The sequence below is a fragment of the Patella vulgata genome, chromosome 5 (genome assembly GCF_932274485.2).
Source record: "Patella vulgata chromosome 5, xgPatVulg1.2, whole genome shotgun sequence".
Classification (NCBI taxonomy): domain Eukaryota; kingdom Metazoa; phylum Mollusca; class Gastropoda; family Patellidae; genus Patella; species Patella vulgata.
The window spans coordinates 58,996,751-59,017,337 of NC_065883.2; the positions used below are offsets into that span (position 1 = coordinate 58,996,751).

Sequence of the window (20,587 nt, forward strand, 5' to 3'; positions counted from 1 at the left end):
GTAAAACAACAATAACAAAAAAACAACAAAAAAAACAAAAGAAAAACAACAATAAATGGAAGGAATCGAATAGAATAACATCTGATTTTAATCAGACTGGATAAAATACTCGTTCAAACAAAATTACTGTTCTTCCCTTATAACCTACAGATAATAACTATTCAACATTCGAGCATTTCATATGATAAGCAGTTCAGTTATCTAAAACAGTTAAAGATGCATTATGAAAGAGCTAAATCGTCCTATGTATTCACATGACAAGCCTATACATAGTATAATCAACCCTGTAGACCATCGGGTGGATGACTGAGATGTAAGTGAATTAGAACAACAGCGACATTAACCAATTTAACGATACAATAGACTGTCAAGTACCGTTGCTACGATAATAAACAATCTACGCTGTATCTAGGCAAAACTTCAAAGATTCATAATTTAGCTCAGAATAAGATAATTTGAATGAAATTGTCAATATATTAATTACTCATTTTTTAAAACTATTACAACAAGAATGGTCAGCTCTTTATCTATATCTTACATTATACATCTTAAGTCGTTCAACATATTCGCAACGAATTATTCCAATGTACAATCATAAGGAAAGGGAGGAAGAAAAGGTCCACCGCACCCCCATCGCCACTACAATAGAACTAAATGATAAGGCATGAAATAGGTGTCAAACATGATAAAATTGAGCATCTGTATACATGTACATTGATACAATCTGCTTTTGTGGAAAATGAAGTAAGCATGATGAAACTTCTAATATTGATGAAATGTCCTTTGAATTTACATCAGTATGCTTGCTTTCTTTAGATAAACTATTTGCATGATCGCGATAGTCATACTTTTTAACCCCAATCTGGCTATATAATGATATATTTCTATCGGGTCACGTAACTGTTCTATTTCCCCGTTCGAGTCGGCTGTGAATTCAACACGCTTTACCGATATTTAAAAGAGTGGAAAGTTCTCAACAAGAACAGCTCATATCAAATACGAGGTATGTTTATCTTTAATAATAATATAACCTATGTAAATGATAGCCTACCTTTCAGCACATTCATGCGGAAGAATGCATAACCCGGCAGCAGGTCGACAACCCTGGAAATGTAGCCCACCTAATGTTTTTTGATAGATTATATATCTTCAGTATGTGTAGGTTCAGAATCCGGATGATTTAGTGGGGTAAAATTTGTGACAGATTCTCTCTATAAGAATTCAACCCGCTGAATCCAGTGAGCTTGGGTATTCCTCCTAAAAGTAACGGCTAATTCCGCTAGGGGCAAATAAAAAAATGGTATAGTTAATGATAAAGCAATTTAAAAAAAATAAAACGAAGGTAATTTCTAAAGCTGCTGTAATAACCAAGAAGCTAAATATTACTGCTATTCAGAATCGTCAACAATAGATTTTTTTACAGCTGTAATAGTTGATAGATGTGTAGAGAATTTCACCTGCGATGGCTATTTATAGACTCATTTATAGACTCTTATGCTGAGTGTTATTGCACTGCGTGGTCAGCCAAAAATCGCTTCGAGACAAGCCACTGAAACGTTCACATTCTGTAGGGAAAAGAGTAGGCCGTAGCGCCGCTGCCCGGGCAAAATTCCCTCATAGCACACTGTATGGCATATGCCCGTCTTCATTAGCCCAGGTTAGGAGCAGAAAAGTAGGACGTTAAACCCAATTCAATTCATTTCAATAACATTAAATTAGCTCGTTATCTACAGGAGCTACCGTAACTCGGGAAGTTTGGCACTGGTTCACTTACCATTGAGTATAAGGTCTCGATTTTTATCCTTGTTATGACCCGATTTTTACATCTGGTTTCCACTTTCTCGGTGTGCAGGATGAGGTCTAGTAAAGGAAAAGCATTGCGCGGTTGTACCGCTCATACCATTTGCAACATGTTAAAGATCCATACGTATAGGCCACTCTGGCAAAATAATGTACCTTGTAGCACATTCACATAGTTTGACATTTGGTCGTCTTCATTATCCCGGTTGGTGCAAAAAGGTAAGACATTGAACCCCACTTAATTTCATTTCGTTATCTACACGATATCTTCATACTTCTAGGTTAACATCCACCTGAACTAGACAAATACACTAAATCAAAATGGAAAACCAAAATGAAGGAAAACCAATCATATTCACAGATAAATCAGGAAATGAATTTAAAGCGATGGAATTAGACGGAATACCGCTACCACCGTTTCCTGAAGCGATTCTAGGTAACTCATATGGAGAACATTTCAGGAAGCTTAGAGAACTGAATATAAGAGATAATGATGTCATTGTGTGTGCTTATCCCAAAGCAGGTAAGTAATTTATAAAATTCTCTTTACTTCATTGTGGAAGAGATCGATGCACAAAGCAAGCGAAAACATTAAGCGAACAGTGATCTACGTAAAAAAATATGAAAATATGTCATTATCATGACTCTCTCGAATGCTGTGTAATACAACGTTCAGACCAAATGCTCTTTTTGTTGGTTTACTAATGACTTTAAATGACCGGTACTAGATTGTAAGTTACTAATTTAAGGTACTAGATTGTGATAATGACTTTAAGGTAAGGATTCTGAATTTTTAAAGGTGTTAAGTTACCTTTATTGGATTGTGAGTTACTAATGACTTTAAGGTACGTCTACTTGATTAAGACTTACTAATATCTTTAAGGTTTCTCCTACTTGATTGTCAATTACTAATGACTTTAATGTGAATTACTAATGATTTACTACCGCCACTAGATTGTGAGCTATTCGAATTCAGGAAACGATTTTGTATATATTAGGTACTCATTGGATCTGGGAAGTGATTCAGATGTTGAGAGGTCAAACAACAGAATACCATAAACAAATTAAAGAGCAGCAAATGTTAGAAGCTACGAATGTTGATAGAATTGAAGCCGAACCATCACCACGACTTCTTAATTCACATTTATGGCCACGGCATTTACCTAAACAAATATTTGAAAAGAAAACCAAAATAATTTACCTCACTCGTAATCCTAAAGACACGGCAGTTTCCATGTTTTTTCATTATAAAGCCGCAGAAAAAGCACTTAATTACCATGGGAATTTAAGTGATTTTGTTGATCTTTACGTCAATAAACGATGTAAGTATAAAATTGGTAAATTTTAATAAAGTATTAGATTTAGTTTAGATGAGCGCCCAGCCTATGACAAAACCAGTTATTTTAGTCAATGTCCTGAATTGATCGTTTTTTTGTTTGTTTTTCAAAAATCAAGACTTAAGGACTAGAAATAAATTTGATTTTTGGGTGAAATTTTCAATACTGATTGATATAAAATGTGACTATTATTTTCATTAGCAATCTGTTAAACACAATGAACTAAGGGCATAATTTCGATCAAATACGGTTGGAAATAATCCATCTCTGCACAAAAGATAAGACATTTGGTTGTATCTATATTATGATTTTAATCAATCTGATTAAAACAGAGATCCTTATTCGTTTCGTTTCTTATGGTTTTTTACTTGTCTTTACTATACACTATGATCTGGAGGAGTTGTTATATAATTCGCGTTCTGGATGATGTGAGGGATTAGCCAATGAAACGGTCTATTATGGCGAGTCTCTGGCGTGAGTTGCACGGAACTGTTGGTAACCCACTAGAAACATCAACGCTGATTGGTTAATCAAATGTCTGATGTCATAGGTCAAAAGACGTTTGTATTACCTCTGACGCGACCTCCCACTACAACTGGTCAGATCTTCATGTAGTAGAGGCCATCGAAAGTATAAAGAACGAAACGAAATATAGATCTGTATTTTAATCAGATTGGATTTTAATTAGCGTAATTAAGAAGTTTCTCTAATTTGAACAATATTGTTCATAATCAGTAGAACTTTATCACCCGATCTACTTTTTTAATATGCATTGTAAATATAGTAGAGATAAAGATGCATTTTTAAAAACTTTGATAACAGCGCTTCGAAAGCTAAAGATATAGATTCAGACGTTTAACGAGAATTATTATAGGACAGAGGTTCGTAGCCGAACATACCCGTATTTTTTTAATACACCACCAAAGATTAGATGATTTAAGTGTTTATGTGTGTGTGTGGGGGGGGGGGGCAGTAGAGCGTATATTTTCGCCCGATCGCGCCGATTTTTAAAATCGCACAAAAAAATCGATCCCGTGCCCCTTCACGGCGACGACGATTCTGCCCGGTGAACCATGTTGTTTTTGTCATTTTTTTTAATTCATTCATTGATGATAGACAAATGATCATGAACATGATTTCTGTATCAGGTAATCTGGTACTAATTATGTGCTTGTTGTACTGTCATACATATCGTAAAGCTATCGATATTGGATGTTTTTTCTCGATTATCCCGTCACAGTCATAATTGAAATTGTTTCATAAAATAAACCCCATACTCTTCATAAGGACACCATTTTTAAAATTTAGTCTTTGTCATCATGTGTATGACATACTAAATTATAACGGTAAATCTTGAATTACTGTCTTGTCGGCCTAATTCCAACCGTAATTCGCACGATATATGTGTTAGTCAGTGTTTATCCATTTTTGTCCATTACTATTTACATTTATCTACTAGGAATTTGTGGTCTTGAGGGTCGCGAACAGAGATTCAGTATGACGAGATTTTGACATTAATTATTGTGCTGAAAAATTACTATCAGTAATATTGTTATAAAACGAATAACGTTTTTGTCCAAAAAAAGCATTCGGTGTGGCATTTTTATTTCATGAACTCTGGGTCCAATATTATTACTGACTAGAAGGGGAAAATAATAACGAAATAAATCGGTCTATAAGGAGGAAAACGGCAACCCGTTTTTGCCGTTCGGCAAATTTATGACCTCTGTCATGAGGACATAAAGGCAGATCAAGATGTTTATTTTGTTATAGAGTCAGTTTTTAAGAACCTAACCCTAACCACGCACACACAAAAGCTTTAAATCTAGGCGGTAACGATATTGGAACAGGTGACGCGATCTGCTACCGCAAATCAAAGGGTTTAAGATAGTGGTTAATTTCAAGCACTGGGCTTGGTATTTTGATATATCAGTGGGTCTTCAAATTCTGGCCCGACATTTTCGTTATCACCTCGTCTACCAAATCTAATTTATTTTCTCTTTGTTTACCCCGTGACATATTCAAGCCATCGTTTTAACATTTTGTTGAATCCTTTGAAAAGCAACCGCCAGGAACAAATTATATCTTCTATTGATCATTCTTAGCATCTTGTAAATTCGCTATCAACAAAAGTGAGATGACGAATCATATTTAGTTCCAACCATTTTTGATAATTACTACCATAAACATTACGTATAATCTCATTTTAACATATTGAGTGCAGCTCATTATATACAATGTTTCAGTACCTTTTGGTCTATGGTATGATTATGTTCTAGAATGGGAAAGGTTCTTTAAAACAACTGAAAATCCATTTTATCAGTTCTCTTATGAGGACATGCAACAGGTAAGTCGAGAATATCAACAGTGTCTGTTAGATAATATACTATTCAAAAAAAGTAGGGGATATTTGATTTTGGGGGCATAATACTAAAATATGCAAATGACTACGAAAAAAGTCACTATAGAACCTAACAGAAGATACATTTCCAGTTACATGTGACGCCCAAACGCACCAATAGCTACCGCATGGAATGCAGGTGATGCTTGGGATCATCATGGGGGTCCAACCCAAGATTTACACGACTCTGACTTTGAATGTTACAGTCATTGTGGCATTGAATTCCAGGGTGGAAACATCAGTTTAATTGTTTTAGTGACCAGTAAACAAATTTTGATATGCGTCGGCTTACCCAAAATGAAAGGTTACGTGCCCTTGGCATGCTACAGATCGGCAAAACACAGGCGGTTGTGGCGCGGACGATGAATGTTTCTCAGTCTGTCATAAGCAGGCTATGGTCCAGATACCGTGATACACAATCTGTACAGGACAGACCACGCTCAGATCGACCAAGGGCGACAACTCAAGCCCAGGATCGATTTATCCGTACCTTGGCCTTGAGAAATCGTGTCATCACAGCAAATCAGATCAGCGCTCGTCTTCAAACAGACACTGGTGTGAGAGTGAGTGGCCAGACGATTCGGAATCGACTGCATAGGGGTCACCTTCGCGCCCGACGTCCTCGCGTGATCCCTTGTTTGAGAGATCATCACATTCAGGCAAGACGTCGTTGGTGTAGGGATCGTCAACACTGGGATAATCGACGCTGGAGCAATGTGATGTTTTCAGATGAGTCAAGGTTCACTGTTGATTTTTTGGACAGACGTAGGAGGGTGTGGCGTCGTCGAAACGAGCGCTTCCAAGACGTAAACGTCATCAGACATGATCGATTTGGGGGTGGTTCTGTTATGGTGTGGGGAGGCATCACTGTTGCTGGAAGAACGGCTTTACATGTTGTTGCAGGGCGTGTTACAGGCCAGTACTACCGGGACAACATCTTGGCAGTCCATGTTGTGCCGTTCGCACGACGTCATGGCCGCCGTTTCATCTTCCAGGATGACAACGCAAGATGTCACAGGGCCAGGATCGTTACAGGTTACCTCCAACAACAGAACACCACCACATTACCTTGGCCAGCACTGAGTCCCGACCTCTCCCCCATCAAGCATGTCTGGGACATGCTTGGACAGAGGTTACGTCAACGTCAACAACGTCCTGCCAATGTCCAAGAACTTGCTGCTGCGTTGCAACAGGAATGGGACAATCTGGACCAAAATGACCTTAGACGTCTCATTAGGAGTATGCCACGTCGGATCAATGCTTGTTTGGCAAACAGAGGAGGATTTACCCGTTACTGACTTGGTTGTGATGCTGTGGTAACTTTGCTGTTTGACCCCGGGTATCATTTTACCCTTATAATGGTCAGTCTGTGCCTTACTTAGTCTAACGATCATTTGGAATAAATCGATGAATGTGAACATCATTTCATTTTGTCATTTGTTTCTTCGTCAGTTTCATTAGGTGACTTTAATAACACTTAAAAATCAAATATCCCCTACTTTTTTTGAATAGTATATATATCATGTGTATCCGTTAATTAACATCATCAATAATTGTTAGCTAATATTAGTATCTGTTTGATAATACAGTATCTGTTAGATAATATTACCAGTATCTGTTAGATAATCTTACCAGTATATGTTAGATATAGACCGGGGGCTCAGTGCGGGGAGGGGGGGGGGGCGGTGTCCTTCAAATGGGCACAAAACCAGACCCAACTTTTGCGTAGATTACAATGCTGAGTGGCAATCGTTGGGTCTGGTTTTGTGCCTATTTGATGGACCACCCCCTCCCGCAATAAGCCTCCAGGCTAATAATATCAAATATGTTAGATAATAGCATCAGTGTTAGATAATATCAATTGCATCTGTTCGATAATATCACCAGTATCTGTTAGATAACATTATCAGTACATGTTAGATAATATCATCAGTACATGTTAGATAATGTCATCAGTAACTGTTTTAGATGATTATCGCCAGTATCTGTTATATAATATCACTTATCTGTTACATAATATCATCAGTATCTGTTAGATAACATCACCAATATCTGGCAGATAATATCAATTGTACATGTTAGATAATATGACTTATCTCATCTGTTACATAATATCATCAGTATCTGTTACATAATATCATTTTAAAATATCTGTTATATATTTTATACTCGGTGACCTTTAGATAATTTCACCAATGATTATTGAATAATATCAAATATCAGTCACTACCAAAACTAACAGAAAATTATATTTTGATTTTTCTTCAGAATCCCGTAGATCATGTAAAAGGTTTGGCTAAATTTCTAGAAATTAATGTATCTGATGAATTATGTGAAGCTATAGTAGACGCATGTTCCTTTAATAAACTTAAGAAAGCCAATGATGAAGTGAAAGATGACTTTCTAAAACATCTTTTGAAAGAAGGGTATTCAATGTATAGAAAAGGTATGAATTGTTATGTCAAATTTTAATGTTGGACAGCAAACGACTAGCCTGGGTCCGTATTCAAAGGAAATCTTAAGTTAAGTTAGCCACTTAACTACTAGATTTCACGTAAACATACTTATTATCCTGTAAGTTAAGGGTAAGTGGTATTCAAAGGCAATGTTAAGTATCAAGTTATCTTAACTGTAAATGTTTAGCCGTTTGATGGTATTCAAAGGTCAGTTGAAGTGACAAAAAATCAGCTGTCTATGGAGACGACTAACGTGAACGTCAGCATTTAGCCCACGCATATAAAGCATGGACCGCTTGTCGAAATGGTCGCTTGCGAAAATATTGGTTATTTTCCAGTCTTTGGAAACGACAATATTTTCAGTATATTATTTATTTATGAAATCCGTTAACGACATAAAAAGAGGAATGTGTATGAAACCAAACGATTGACTGGAAACCCGTCTACAGAAATCCGTTTACAACATGAAAAAATGAACAAATTGTTCACAGAGTGCCAAGTTGGAACCCACAATTAAGGATAAATATAGACTTGTTATAGCAAAAGTGTCTCACATGAACCCAGTCACAAGTGTTATCAGATGTTTCTATCTTTACTGACACCAAGTGGCTAATAATTTGACGGTTACTATTTTCAGGTAAAGTTGGTGATTGGAAGAATTGGTTAACTGTGGCTGATAGTGAATCTATTGATCAAATGACAGCTAAACGAATGAAAGACAGTCAAATACAATTGAAATATACAATTTAAATATATAAATATATATACATTGTTAAAACTATACATTTTTATACAGTGATTGATAATAGAGGTGATATTTTGTAGAATTCAAACAAAAAAGCTCAACACGATTAAGAATTTACATTAGTTGAGAACGTGGTTTTGTTTGTTATTGATATTGAAAACGTGTATACCAGTTCTTAAAATTTTAAAATAAAATTAAGAAATTTTTACGGACAATTTTTATAATCTATGTATTACAATTCTCCTGGTTCCACACAAGTGAACATCCTAAAATATAATGGCGTTTTATTTTGAAAATGACCGAAGTAATGTAATTAAAACTACCTTACTTTTCATTTTTTTTTTAAAATTCAGAGTTTGATTCATTGTTAAAGACGCCGAAAATGCCACTGTTCGAACATATTTCCACTTTTTCAATGTGCCATTCAGAAGCGGATTATAGCGGAGTCACAGAGAGGCTTTACGTCCACTTGAATAAACTAGGTCATTTTAGGACTAACATGGTTCAATTTTCAATTTCAAAAATGTGTTGTGGGTACTGATTCATGCAGGTATTAAAAGCATATATTCCCAAAACAGTATCCATCATTCCAGCCGAATTTGAGTCTGGACAAAAGAGAATTGTTAATTGGCATGCCGTATAAAGTTCACGTAATGACTTATTTAAATGATTATAGCAAGTAAAATCCCAAATTAACATCTAGTGTTCTAGTGTTTTTGTGGTCATTGAAGTGCGATATTAGAAGCATTTGTGAAGCGATTTGATAGTATCCGGTTATCATTATTTGTGCTTGACAACGATAAGATTAAACTGGATACTTATCAAAACGTCGTTTCTGTGTATAATTATAATAAACCAGTAATTGTTGTCTAATATAACTGTGTTAGTTTTGTTATCCTCCCAATCGCTAACGGAGTATGTTCAACATCGTCATGAGACAATATACATATTCAAAACAATATTTGTTTATTTCTTTAATAAATGCACGTAGGCCTGTTATCCATTCGCCAACAAGCATAGACCAAAGAGTCAATAATATCGAAGGCACGCAATGTATTAGATAAGGAATTAGGAAAAGGTATGTCCCGACATGTCGTCAACAAGGACAGCTTTCTGGTAGTTCGGATGGGACGAAAACCGACATCCCATGTACACATTGGCGTGTACGTAAAAGATCCCTTGACAGTTGGAATTCGATATAGCACACTGTATGGCGTATGCCCGTCTTCATTAGCCCAGTGCGGAGCAGAACAGTAGGACGTTAAAGCCCATTTCATTTCATTTCATTTCATTTCATTGCCAATTATTTGTCAGACACAATGCCGCAGCTATTATCATAGAATTAGAATACCCGCGGAGAAAATGTTTACACCGCGGAGAAAAGGTTTACACAGCGGAGACAAGGTTTCCACCGCGGAGAAAACTTTACACTGCGGAGAAAAGGTTTACACCGCGGAGAAAAGATTTACACCGCGGGAGAAAACTTTAAACCGCGGAGAAAATGTTTACACCGCGGAGAAATGGATTACACAGCGGAGACAAGGTTTCCGCCGCGGAGAAAACTTTACACTGCGGAGAAAAGGTTTACACCGCGACAACGCGGAGAAAAGGTTTACACCGTGGAGAAAAGGTTTTTCATGTGTTTTTGATTTATTATAGTTTTCATTGCGATTTCTCATATGAGGTAAGTTACAAGAAAAGCGTATAAATCAACGTATGACCTTAAAAGGCCACCGTACAGTTGTGGTCGATTTCTTCATATGTGTATACTTAATTTCAGTGCACCGGTTGATTTATTTATCAATTTCTATATTGTTACAGTATAAATAATTGACCTGTTCGGAGCACTGTAAAGGTAATATATCAAATAAATTATGTCATTTAAACGAGATAAGTAAGTTTAATTATAACCTATATTACTTTATAGTGTGGTTATATATTATGGTCTGCATGGGGTTATTTATAAAGCTAACCTATTGTGTGTACTTAAATGTCAATACGACATGATAGGCCTACATGTACACTGCATGTACAATTTGTGAAACTCTGTATCTACATAATATACTCATAATTTTAGGCAAAGATGGACCACAACTCGATACGTACAATTAAATCAAATACGGAAAATCAAATCATCAACTGAATTTTATATCATATAGATGTAGACGGAATATAACAAAAGATATTGGTGTCATTATATGTGACTATCCCAGCTTAGTATGCTCTGTTCGGTTATTTTTGGAAGTGACGTCAAAAGCATGAAGTTGTAAACGAGAATTATTGGTATCATGAATGGAGTTTAAAGGCACAACACGCTAGATCGCTCAAAAAATATTTCAAATATCAAAGATATGTATTATTATGCAGTTAGTATCTAATAGAATTATTGTAACGGCGCCCCAGTCGAGGTTATGTTGCGGCCGCATAACGCGCCAAATCAAACTACCGTGGGTCGGAAGGTCGAAGTTAAACTATAGGGGTGTTTGCGGGGCGTTTAAAACTCCCAGCGGGTCTAGATTTTGAACTTATGTTGTGGTTAAAATTGTTTACAATTCTATCCCTAGCTATGAGTAGGTTTAGCCTTTCGCGAAAAGGGAGTGAACACATGATTCGCTAAAGGGGGAAAGTGCAATAACTTGAAAAGTAGTTAGAAGAAATCCGGGAAAAGGAGTCTTCGCCGAGACAGACTTCTTCGCTTTATTAAACATACATTAAGCAAGAGCTAAATCTGCCAATTTGTAGGTCTTTCTTTAGGCCTGAAATGTTATCTAAATTATTAATTAGACGTTAATTAACTTATCCAGACCATAATCAACTCTCGATGGCATCGCTAGTCTGCGATATTTACTGGATTAGAATCCGGTCTTCTGTTTCTGATTAAATCAAAAAATGGATAATCGAGACTATGTTTTTTTTTATAGTACCTGCTTTAGTAATGACGATCGAGGCTAGGTCCAAAATTCAATCGCTAAATACTCGGTTCAGGGTGGATCAATTTGACTGAAAATTTCAGCAAATTCCCTTTACATTATCAAGTTTTTAACTATTATAGTGAAAACTACCAGCTCTTTTTCTAATCTCCCATAATGTATCTTTAAGGCAAGTACCTTTATCTTATAGAGCTTCATCGGGGACTAGATGGAGGACAGTATATAAAAACTTATACCTTAGGCTTATAGCAATGATAACCCGGTACAAATATTGAAGATGCATTATAAAAGCTTAATCTGCCCAATGCGTGTCTTTCTTTTGTATACAAATGTTATATAAATTATTATTTAGACATTTATTAAAATGACAAACCTATAATCAGCACCCTAGACTATCGGATTGCCGAGATCCGCGAGGCTAAGTCTCGATTGTCACGTACCGTTTCTAGAATAATGAACTATCTGCTGTATCTTCGAACAGACTTTACTTTCTTTTGGCTTTAAGTGTCATATAAATTATTATTTAGACATTTATTCAAATGACAAGCCTATTATCAACACTCTAGACTATCGGATAGCCGAGATGCGCGAAGGTAAGTCTTGACACTCAACTACCGTTTCGAAGATAATGAACTAACTGCTATATCTTAGAACAGACTTTACTTCGCTCAAAATAAAGTAATTTGAATAAAATTTTCAATTTATTTATTTATTCATTAACCCTTTTCTTAACTATTTTATCAACCCAGTTTATAAACTTGTGGCATATATGGCGTTTCAAAAAATGTATATAATAACACCGACGATCACGTTAACATAGCATTTTACCAAACAATATTGCTCAATATATGCATATTATGTTAATCTTTATTTCGGGTAGACTGTTAGTCTAAAAATATTGTGTCCTAAACTGTCTCCTATACAAGTCATAAAATGCAATATCATTAAAGTCATATGGTCACCTTTAACACTTGCAACAAACAGTTATCGGCTGCTGAGTAGATCACGGTGGATACAATTACTGCTATATCATAACGGTAGGTTTATATACATAATTCAAGGTTATAGAATAGCGTGCACGTAAGTAAAGTATTCAATAGGTCATGACACCTACCGTAAGTGCGGCAGAATAAAACAGGTCACCATTATTTCCTACGAATTTAGTGTCATAGTTATTTTTAGTCTATCGCGCTCCACCCACCTCCCTTTGCATGGCGATTTCCGTTGACTTTTTGGTGTAGAATAAAAGACAAGGGTTTGAATATACATTTTCTGCCAGGGTTTGGTGAATAAATCATGATAACAGAATTCAATTAAGAGATCGGTTACGGTGAAATGTAAGGCGAACAGCTGCATGTTTTTTTTTGTATGCTACTTCCAGTTTGTGTATCTCAAGACTTCCATGGTGAACCCCATACCTGCTTTTGCGTTCAACCCCATGAAAATTTGGGGAAAAGTTTAAGCCAGTCAAAATGGAGACGGGAATTAACATGAAAGGAGTTAATTTCATTTTCTTTGGCACTTAGAAATGGACACAAATGGGTCGCAACGCATAGAATAATGCAATATTATAGTATATAAACTGATTTACATTTAATCGGTCATGTAAGTTGTTACTGTAATTTCAAATCAGTTATGTTCGGCGAAATACACGGAAATTCCAATCGAATGGTAATCTCTAACGTCTGGTTATTCCAGTCTACACCGAAGAGTCGAAATTAAATGGCAGTCTTTGGCGTCTAGTTATTCCAGTCTACACCGACAGTATTCCCCTGTGGGTTATGTTTAGCCTTGTTCATCGAGTGACTTCATTACAAATGGCGCGCGAAAGACCAAACAGTCGTAGATAAGGTATAACGAATGTTGAAATTATTTTGAGGTCAAAAAGGTCAACAGGAAAGACAGTGTCCTGTCTAAACACAATCAAGATTTAAACGTTTTCATGATCTGTGCGACAAAATGATTCTCATGGTCATGCGAAACTTTTTGCAGGGGAGCCCCCCCCCCCCCGGGTCCCACCCCCTAGTTACAGGCTTGATGTGAATAAGTTTGGTTGTTTATATATTACAGGTACTATAATCAAAAATGGAAGAAGTGACATCAAATGTTAACATAAAATACACGACACTAACAGATAAATCTGGTAATGATTTTAATGCTGTAGAGGTAGATGGTATTCCCATGGTCATATTTCCCGATGAATTAAAGAATGCCACACATGAAGAACATCTTAAAAAAGTAAAAGAGATGAAAATGCGAGATGATGACGTCATTATATGTGCATATCCTAAAGCAGGTAAGTTCCTATTCCCCATTTCAAAAAAGAAATAATTGCATTATAAGAGCTCCTTCATCTAGGAAAATTGAGAAAGACAAATTTCATTTTGTCGAGGAAACTATCATACATGTATATAGCCCCCTTGTTGAAAATCACGACCCATGGTTCGTTTTAATTTCTAACTCATCACTTTTTGTTAGAAAGGTTGTGCCTTTGGTTGAAATTATGCACCCACATTTCGGTTGTTGAAATCATAGACTGTTTTCCATACTTTAGATTATAACAAATCCCAGAATATTATTAAACGAACACTTAAACGAATCATATTCGTGTTTTTCAGGAACTCATTGGCTTTGGGAAGTAATTCATATGCTGAACAGCCAGTCGACAAATTATAAAACTGACTGTAAAGAACAACAAATGTTAGAGGCTACAGATCTAGCTGTAATAGACCGAGAGAAATCACCACGGGTTCTTAATTCACACTTCTGGCTACGACATTTACCAAAACAAATGTTTGAAAAGAAAACAAAAATAGTTTCAATCACAAGAAATCCTAAAGACACGGCGGTATCATGGTTCTGTCATCTCAGCTCGATGGAACTACATGGGAGACTTCAAAGCAGTTTTAAAGATTTCATAGATATGTTTTTATTCAGATCAGGTCAGTTGTTTTTTTAAATTATTGGATTTTGCATCTCTGGTTCATTTAGTATTGAGTTATGAATTGTTTCAATATAATCAATATAACTGATTAATCTTCTATCGCAACAGACGCCTATACACCCAGCACGTCTTCTGTCGTAACAGAAGCTAACGCGTCACTACTTCTATTGTAACGGATGGTTACGCCCGCCACTACTCATCTTCAATAGAAGGCTTGATCTCGCTTTAACTACGTACATCTTATAAAGGCCTTCACGTAATACCCTGCATATTCCGGCACTAATTTAGATTAGATACAAGCCCAACTTGTGAGCCTATCAGACTCCTCGATCGTCGCGAATACCAAGTCTCGCGCTTTCAAGCTAAAATGTCTACCTGTGATAATCGAGTTGCAAAGTTCAAGGTTCATTCAATGCCAAGGTTTCCGTGGTGGTCGCGATGTCAGAACCTCTGATTGAACGCTACTGCTCACGTGTCTGTAGATAACATAGCTATAAGTTCGGGAATTGTCAAACAAGTCTGACGGGGGTATAGAGGACGGTTAGTCTCGCTTGCCATTTACGTGTCGATTTTGTTGTATTTCCATGTGTACAAAACAATCGCTGAAAAGTTTGAGGAATCCCGTGTAATTGCAGCATGGAGCCTGACGTTGTCATAAGGTTCATTCGCCGCTTCTTTCTAAACACAATGTCCACAAAATCTGCCATTTGCAAGTTGAATTTGCAGAAACAAGAGGGGTTGATTGACTTTGTGGAAGAGAAGATGTGTCTGTACGCTAGAACGTTAACATCCGAATGCGCACATTTCACCCGAGAAATAACTCTAGCGAAAACGTCCCCGATCTATAGTCGCTTACGTGGAAACGGCCCTATTCATTTGCATTATACCGACCTTTTCATTGAAGAAAACGCGTACACGGAAAGCGGATCCGGCATTACTTACAGCCGTAAATACCTCTATCGTAACGGAAGGTTACACCCCTTGCTTCTATCGTAACGGAAGGTTTCATCACCTACTACTTCTATAATAACGGCACTACTTCTATCGCAACAGAAGGTTACACCCGTCAATACCTCTAAGGTTATACCCGGAACTACTTCTATCGTTACGGACGTTTATACCCGTCAATACCTCTGTTGCATAGATGGTTACACTCTTCAATACTTTTATCGTAACGGAAGGTTTCACTCGTCACTACTTCTATTGTAACGGAAGGTTATACTCGGTACTACTGCTATTTGAAGCGACCAGTAGTTATTTTAGGTCAATATTAGAATAATGGAGGGATTCAGGTCGGAATCGGTACAATAGGTATGCGATGTAAGTAATGTATGTTTACCTTACTTCTTAATGTTTTTTGATGTGTAATTCATTCACTTATTTCAGTGCCTTTTGGATCATGGTTTGATTATGTGCTGGAATGGGATAAGTTTTGTAATACAAGTAATCACCCAGTTTACAGGCTTACATATGAAGACATGCAAGAGGTTTGTTTATGCAACTGCCCCCCCCCCCCCTTTTGTTAGTTTTGCAAAGTACACGTTGGCGTGCATGTAAAATAACCCTCGAAATAATGGTGGACCGTAGCTCAGCTGTCCTGGTAAGATTTCCAAAATAGTACACAAACTGCGTATGCTCGTCTCAATTGATCCGATTACTGCAGAAAAGTAGGACGTTAAACTCCATTTCATTTTATTTAGGGTGCACTTAGGGTGGACATTAAAAGCAATGGTTCCCCTTTGACTTTTCAATAACCTTTCAACCTTTGTTACAGATTATTATAGACTTGGAGATTCAATCCAGTCCAAACCTCTAGTCCAAAACGCAATTCGGGTGAATTTCAGAGGTTCCATACCCACGTTGATAGTGAACCTAAAATAGCTTTGGCGTGGTTAAGTCAAAATACAGTAAAGAACGGCTATCCACCAGAATTCTTTCCAAAATTGATTACTTTCAATGAATTAAGAACCATATTGAAGTCCGAAATGGACTGAACGCATACACGTCGATCCCTTATAGCATTACAAAATATATTTCAATCATTATCAATCTTTCTTCAGAATCCTGTAGAGCATGTAAAAAGTTTGGCAAAATTCCTAGAAACTGATGCCTCTGATGAATTATGTGAAGCTATAGTAGATGCCTGTTCCTTTAAGAAACTTAAAAAAGCGGATACAGATCAAAAGATTGATAAATTGGGTTTACAATGGAAAGAAGGGGCATCTATGTATAGGAAAGGTAAAACATTTACAAAATGGCCCTAATGTGTACCTGGACTAAAAAAATACAATGTCTATATCACTATTAAAATTATTTTTCTGTTATTGACAAGGATAGATCCAGGGGGACAAAGACGGTGGCAAATGTTACTTTCGTTTGCAAGAGCGGCCCTTGACCAAAAATTTGCCAAAACAATCAAAGCATCAAATCTATATTACAATACTAACTGCTCTACATTCTCAATTAATTTTTCAATAACTTAAAGACTAAGAGATGCCCTACAGAATATTTGCAGATGTTCTAAATGCAATATATTATACTTAAAATAATACTTAATTAATATGCACACTGGGTGCCTTTGGCTAAGCATGGCGTGTTCTGGTTTACAATCAACCACGTCCATTTATTCTTCAATTTTTAACTGGGAACACCAAAAGGATCCTTATCAAATTTGTTAAACATTCAAGTTTTCCTTTTAGATAAGCAGTTGTCGAGACAAGGCCGCAGTGCAGGCATATTTCCAAGCTTCCTTTTACTATCTTCTATCCCTCTTCTATTTATCTGATTTCAGGTAAAGTTGGTGATTGGAAGAACTGGTTCACTGTAGCGGAAAGTGAAGTTTTTGATCAAGTGACAGATGAGCGAATGAAAGATTGTCAAGTGAAATTGAAATATTCTTTATAAACGAACATGCAAATACGTTTCATTTTACCGTTATATAGTCTAATTATATTTCAATTGTTCGACGAGTCACGCCATGAACAACTAAATGTATAGAAGTAAAGATAGTTATAACAATAAGACCTATTAGAAAATCAGTTTTCCGGATTCGATGTTTATAACGATACAAACTAGTTCGTGAATTGAAAATAATGTGCCAAATCATATTTCATGCCTTAAAAATTGGCAGATTTTTTTTTTTTTTACAAAATTCAATCTGAAAATCTCCGATGTAACTGCAGACCCAGACCAGACATTATTTTTACGAGCCAATGATTACCTAGAGTGCTTTTTAAATCTAATGATAAAATAAAAATAAATGTATGACTGAATAAAATATTTTACCAATATGGAGTTTTATTACCAAATCTGTCTTTATTAGACCAATCGATGCAGGAAAGCAGGAGGTTAAAAACTATATATAATGGGTTATAATTAAAATGTCATATTTGTCTTTATATTGACAGATACAGTATGGTCGTATAATAGTAATTATAAAATCGCCACAGCCCGACCGACCGTCGTTCAAATTATCTTATAAACATATTGATTATCCGATTTTTTTTAAAAAAAAGAAATAATTTGTTGTTATTGGAGGGCGCGCGCGCGCGCGTGTGTGTGTGTGTGTTTGGGGGGGGGGGGTATATTACCCGGAACCCTTTATTAATATTCTTCATTGAACAGTTATCACAGTTTTTATGAGGTAATTAGATCCAACTACACTCTATTACATAACAGGTTCTTTTTCAATTTAATAATTAATTATGACAGCAGTTGCGAAAGTTTGAAATTACAGGGGCCTTTCTTAATCCGAGTCTATTACTTACATTAAGGAGGTCTAATTTCACAGAGTGCCCCTAATATATTTGTAACAATTATTATCCGATCTACTCAAAAAAGTATACACTGCTTTAGGTCCATTACCTAATATTAGAAGTGTATGATATTTAGAAATTATGTCGAATAAACAACGGTGTGACGCCGCTGCCCGTGTGAATTTTACCGACGACATATTGCAAATCAGCAAATAAAGTTTTCTGGTGCCCAAGTCTAAAAATGTATGTAAAGGCAACACAAATAAAATAAGTTGTTTCTCGGGCACCGCCCGCACGCAAAATTGGTTGCGCGTGCGGCCTATTTATTAGTCTTGATGAAAAATAAAAAATATATAACGCCCGCCCGAACATCTATAAGCAAGTCATAAAAAGAATATGCCGCATGTATCTACATGCCCCATACGTGAATATCCATTCAAATGTATTAAACTGATTCAGATGTAAACGCTCATTTACGGGTCTTTTTTTTATTGATATCAAAAGAACCTCCATTTTTGTATCACGTGATTTTAATTACCTCCCCTGGTGAACTAGAATTTGATTTATTTCAATCATTCGATCTTAATCGGCTCATTATCGCCGGCTTCAGTCGGTCCATGTATGAAAAAATCCTACTTATAAAACAATGAATCGTAGAACAGGTTAATTATTATAACTTGTGGCTACGAATACGATACGATGATAGTCACCATACCTTGGACTTTAGTCAGAATCTGGGTCATTAGCACATTTAACGGTAGTTTTGATAATCCGGAAAATAATAATTGGATTACACATTTGATGGTTTTACTGACCAGTTGTTAGTTAAATTTAAATAGTCATTCGATATAGACCCCAGATAGAACACCGAATATCCTGAGAAACACAACGAATATCCTGAGAAACAGTCATTTCCCGAATCCCGATGACATGCATTGGTTGGAATTAAGTCAATCATTATAAACCAGCGATACTGGATTTAGATCTAAGTGTCGTTAATTACCGTGATGATTATTTTTGATACACATGCTGACAGAGGCTTACTCTTTAAAATATTGTCGTTATTATGGACGGCTATTAATATATAGTAGTACGGAATTTTATTTTAAACCAATTTCAATTATGGTTGTCACCATTACCATTAGTAAGCTACATTACGTGAATTATATATGGAAAATTATTTTCCTTTCAGTCAGTGTTCAGTGTTTGAGTAGACTTGATTTTTGGTTTTATGTTCTAATTATGTATAATATATAACTGAAAGCAAAACCGTAGACAAGTAATGACTTTTTCATTAAAAAAAAAAAAAAAAAATACAAGGCCGCCCTCCCGCCCCAACAATTTTCAACAATAGCCAAATTTTATTTTGCACCATCCTCTAGCCAGAAATGAGGTAAAAAAAAAAAAAATAAACCGCCCTCCCCCCCTACAGTTTCAGCTGTCAGTTGCCCGAGAAACAAGACATTTATTTTGTGTAGCCAAATATACCGTAAAAAATAATTTTGTCAGGTAATAGAAAAACTTCCTACAGTAAAAGTGACCATAACAGACGTTGGGCGGGCGGGGGGGGGGGGGGTAATACTGTCCACCATATTTGTTCACGCCAAATCACGGGCTGGCTAGCGGTGCTTGGACAAACTTGAATCACTGCCCTTATCATTCTACGCCTCAGATCGAGCCTTTTCATTGAACAAACTTGTATTTTAATCCTCTTCTAAGGATACCTCCTACCAAATTCATTCAGCCATTATCAAGGTTTTTTAAGATTACCCAAATGTGTCTCTTAACATGTCCTAACCAAAGTCCCGTGGGGTCAAATAACTCCATTTGAACAGATCTGAATAAATGGACACAGCTCATCAAATATTCCTACACGGTCACCCACGAAACAAGGGCCAAATCTATTTTTAGTCTTTCTCCGCCTTGTCAATTTTTGTTGACTTTTTGGTGTAGCATCGAAGAAAAGGGTTTGAAAATATATTTTCAGCCAGGTTTTGGTGAATATTCATGATTTTGAGGCGGAAGGATACGAGAGTTGAGAGATTGGCTAGGTTGAAATGTAGGGCCGAAAATTGCATGTGTATTGGTCTTTTACCTCCAGTTTGTGTATCTCAAGTTCTCCATGACGAACCTCATACGTGCTTTTGAGCAAGCGGTTGCCACAATCATGTAGCTCCATCTGTGGTAGAAAGCATTCTACCCAACGAAAATTTGGGAAA

General features: G+C 36.4%; 2 protein-coding genes across 3 annotated transcripts; both read left to right on the forward strand.

Moving 5' to 3' along the window:
- The first annotated feature begins 895 nt into the window (after positions 1–895).
- LOC130010311 (sulfotransferase 1B1-like) lies at positions 896–9,592 on the forward strand. The gene is made up of 6 exons (XM_050548909.2): positions 896–1,003; positions 2,082–2,323; positions 2,799–3,122; positions 5,384–5,484; positions 7,807–7,984; positions 8,632–9,592. Exons 2-6 carry the CDS (start codon positions 2,122–2,124, stop codon positions 8,742–8,744), a joined length of 918 nt encoding a protein of 305 aa, XP_050404866.1. The 5' UTR covers positions 896–1,003; positions 2,082–2,121; the 3' UTR covers positions 8,745–9,592.
- Positions 9,593–10,464: 872 nt separating this feature from the next.
- LOC126820778 (sulfotransferase 1B1) lies at positions 10,465–17,901 on the forward strand. Of its 2 annotated transcripts, none has more exons than XM_050548897.2 (6): positions 10,465–10,594; positions 13,740–13,965; positions 14,288–14,611; positions 16,000–16,100; positions 16,674–16,851; positions 17,405–17,901. In XM_050548897.2, the coding sequence occupies exons 2-6, from the start codon at positions 13,755–13,757 to the stop codon at positions 17,515–17,517; spliced, it is 927 nt and encodes a 308-aa protein (XP_050404854.1). In that variant the 5' UTR covers positions 10,465–10,594; positions 13,740–13,754; the 3' UTR covers positions 17,518–17,901. The 2 variants fall into 2 exon arrangements, with proteins under 2 accessions (XP_050404854.1, XP_050404856.1); XM_050548899.2 differs by lacking the exon at positions 10,465–10,594 and adding an exon at positions 12,627–12,706.
- The last annotated feature ends 2,686 nt before the right edge of the window (positions 17,902–20,587 follow it).

Excerpts from the sequence above, each read along its gene's own strand:
- LOC130010311 (XM_050548909.2), top strand. The coding sequence starts at position 2,122 with ATGGAAAACCAAAATGAAGGAAAACCAATCATATTCACAGATAAATCA. Across the intron at positions 3,123-5,383 it reads TCTTTACGTCAATAAACGAT|TACCTTTTGGTCTATGGTAT; the intron begins GTAAGTATAAAA and ends ACAATGTTTCAG. Across the intron at positions 5,485-7,806 it reads CTTATGAGGACATGCAACAG|AATCCCGTAGATCATGTAAA; the intron begins GTAAGTCGAGAA and ends ATTTTTCTTCAG.
- LOC126820778 (XM_050548897.2), top strand. The coding sequence starts at position 13,755 with ATGGAAGAAGTGACATCAAATGTTAACATAAAATACACGACACTAACA. Across the intron at positions 14,612-15,999 it reads TATGTTTTTATTCAGATCAG|TGCCTTTTGGATCATGGTTT; the intron begins GTCAGTTGTTTT and ends CACTTATTTCAG. Across the intron at positions 16,852-17,404 it reads GGCATCTATGTATAGGAAAG|GTAAAGTTGGTGATTGGAAG; the intron begins GTAAAACATTTA and ends ATCTGATTTCAG.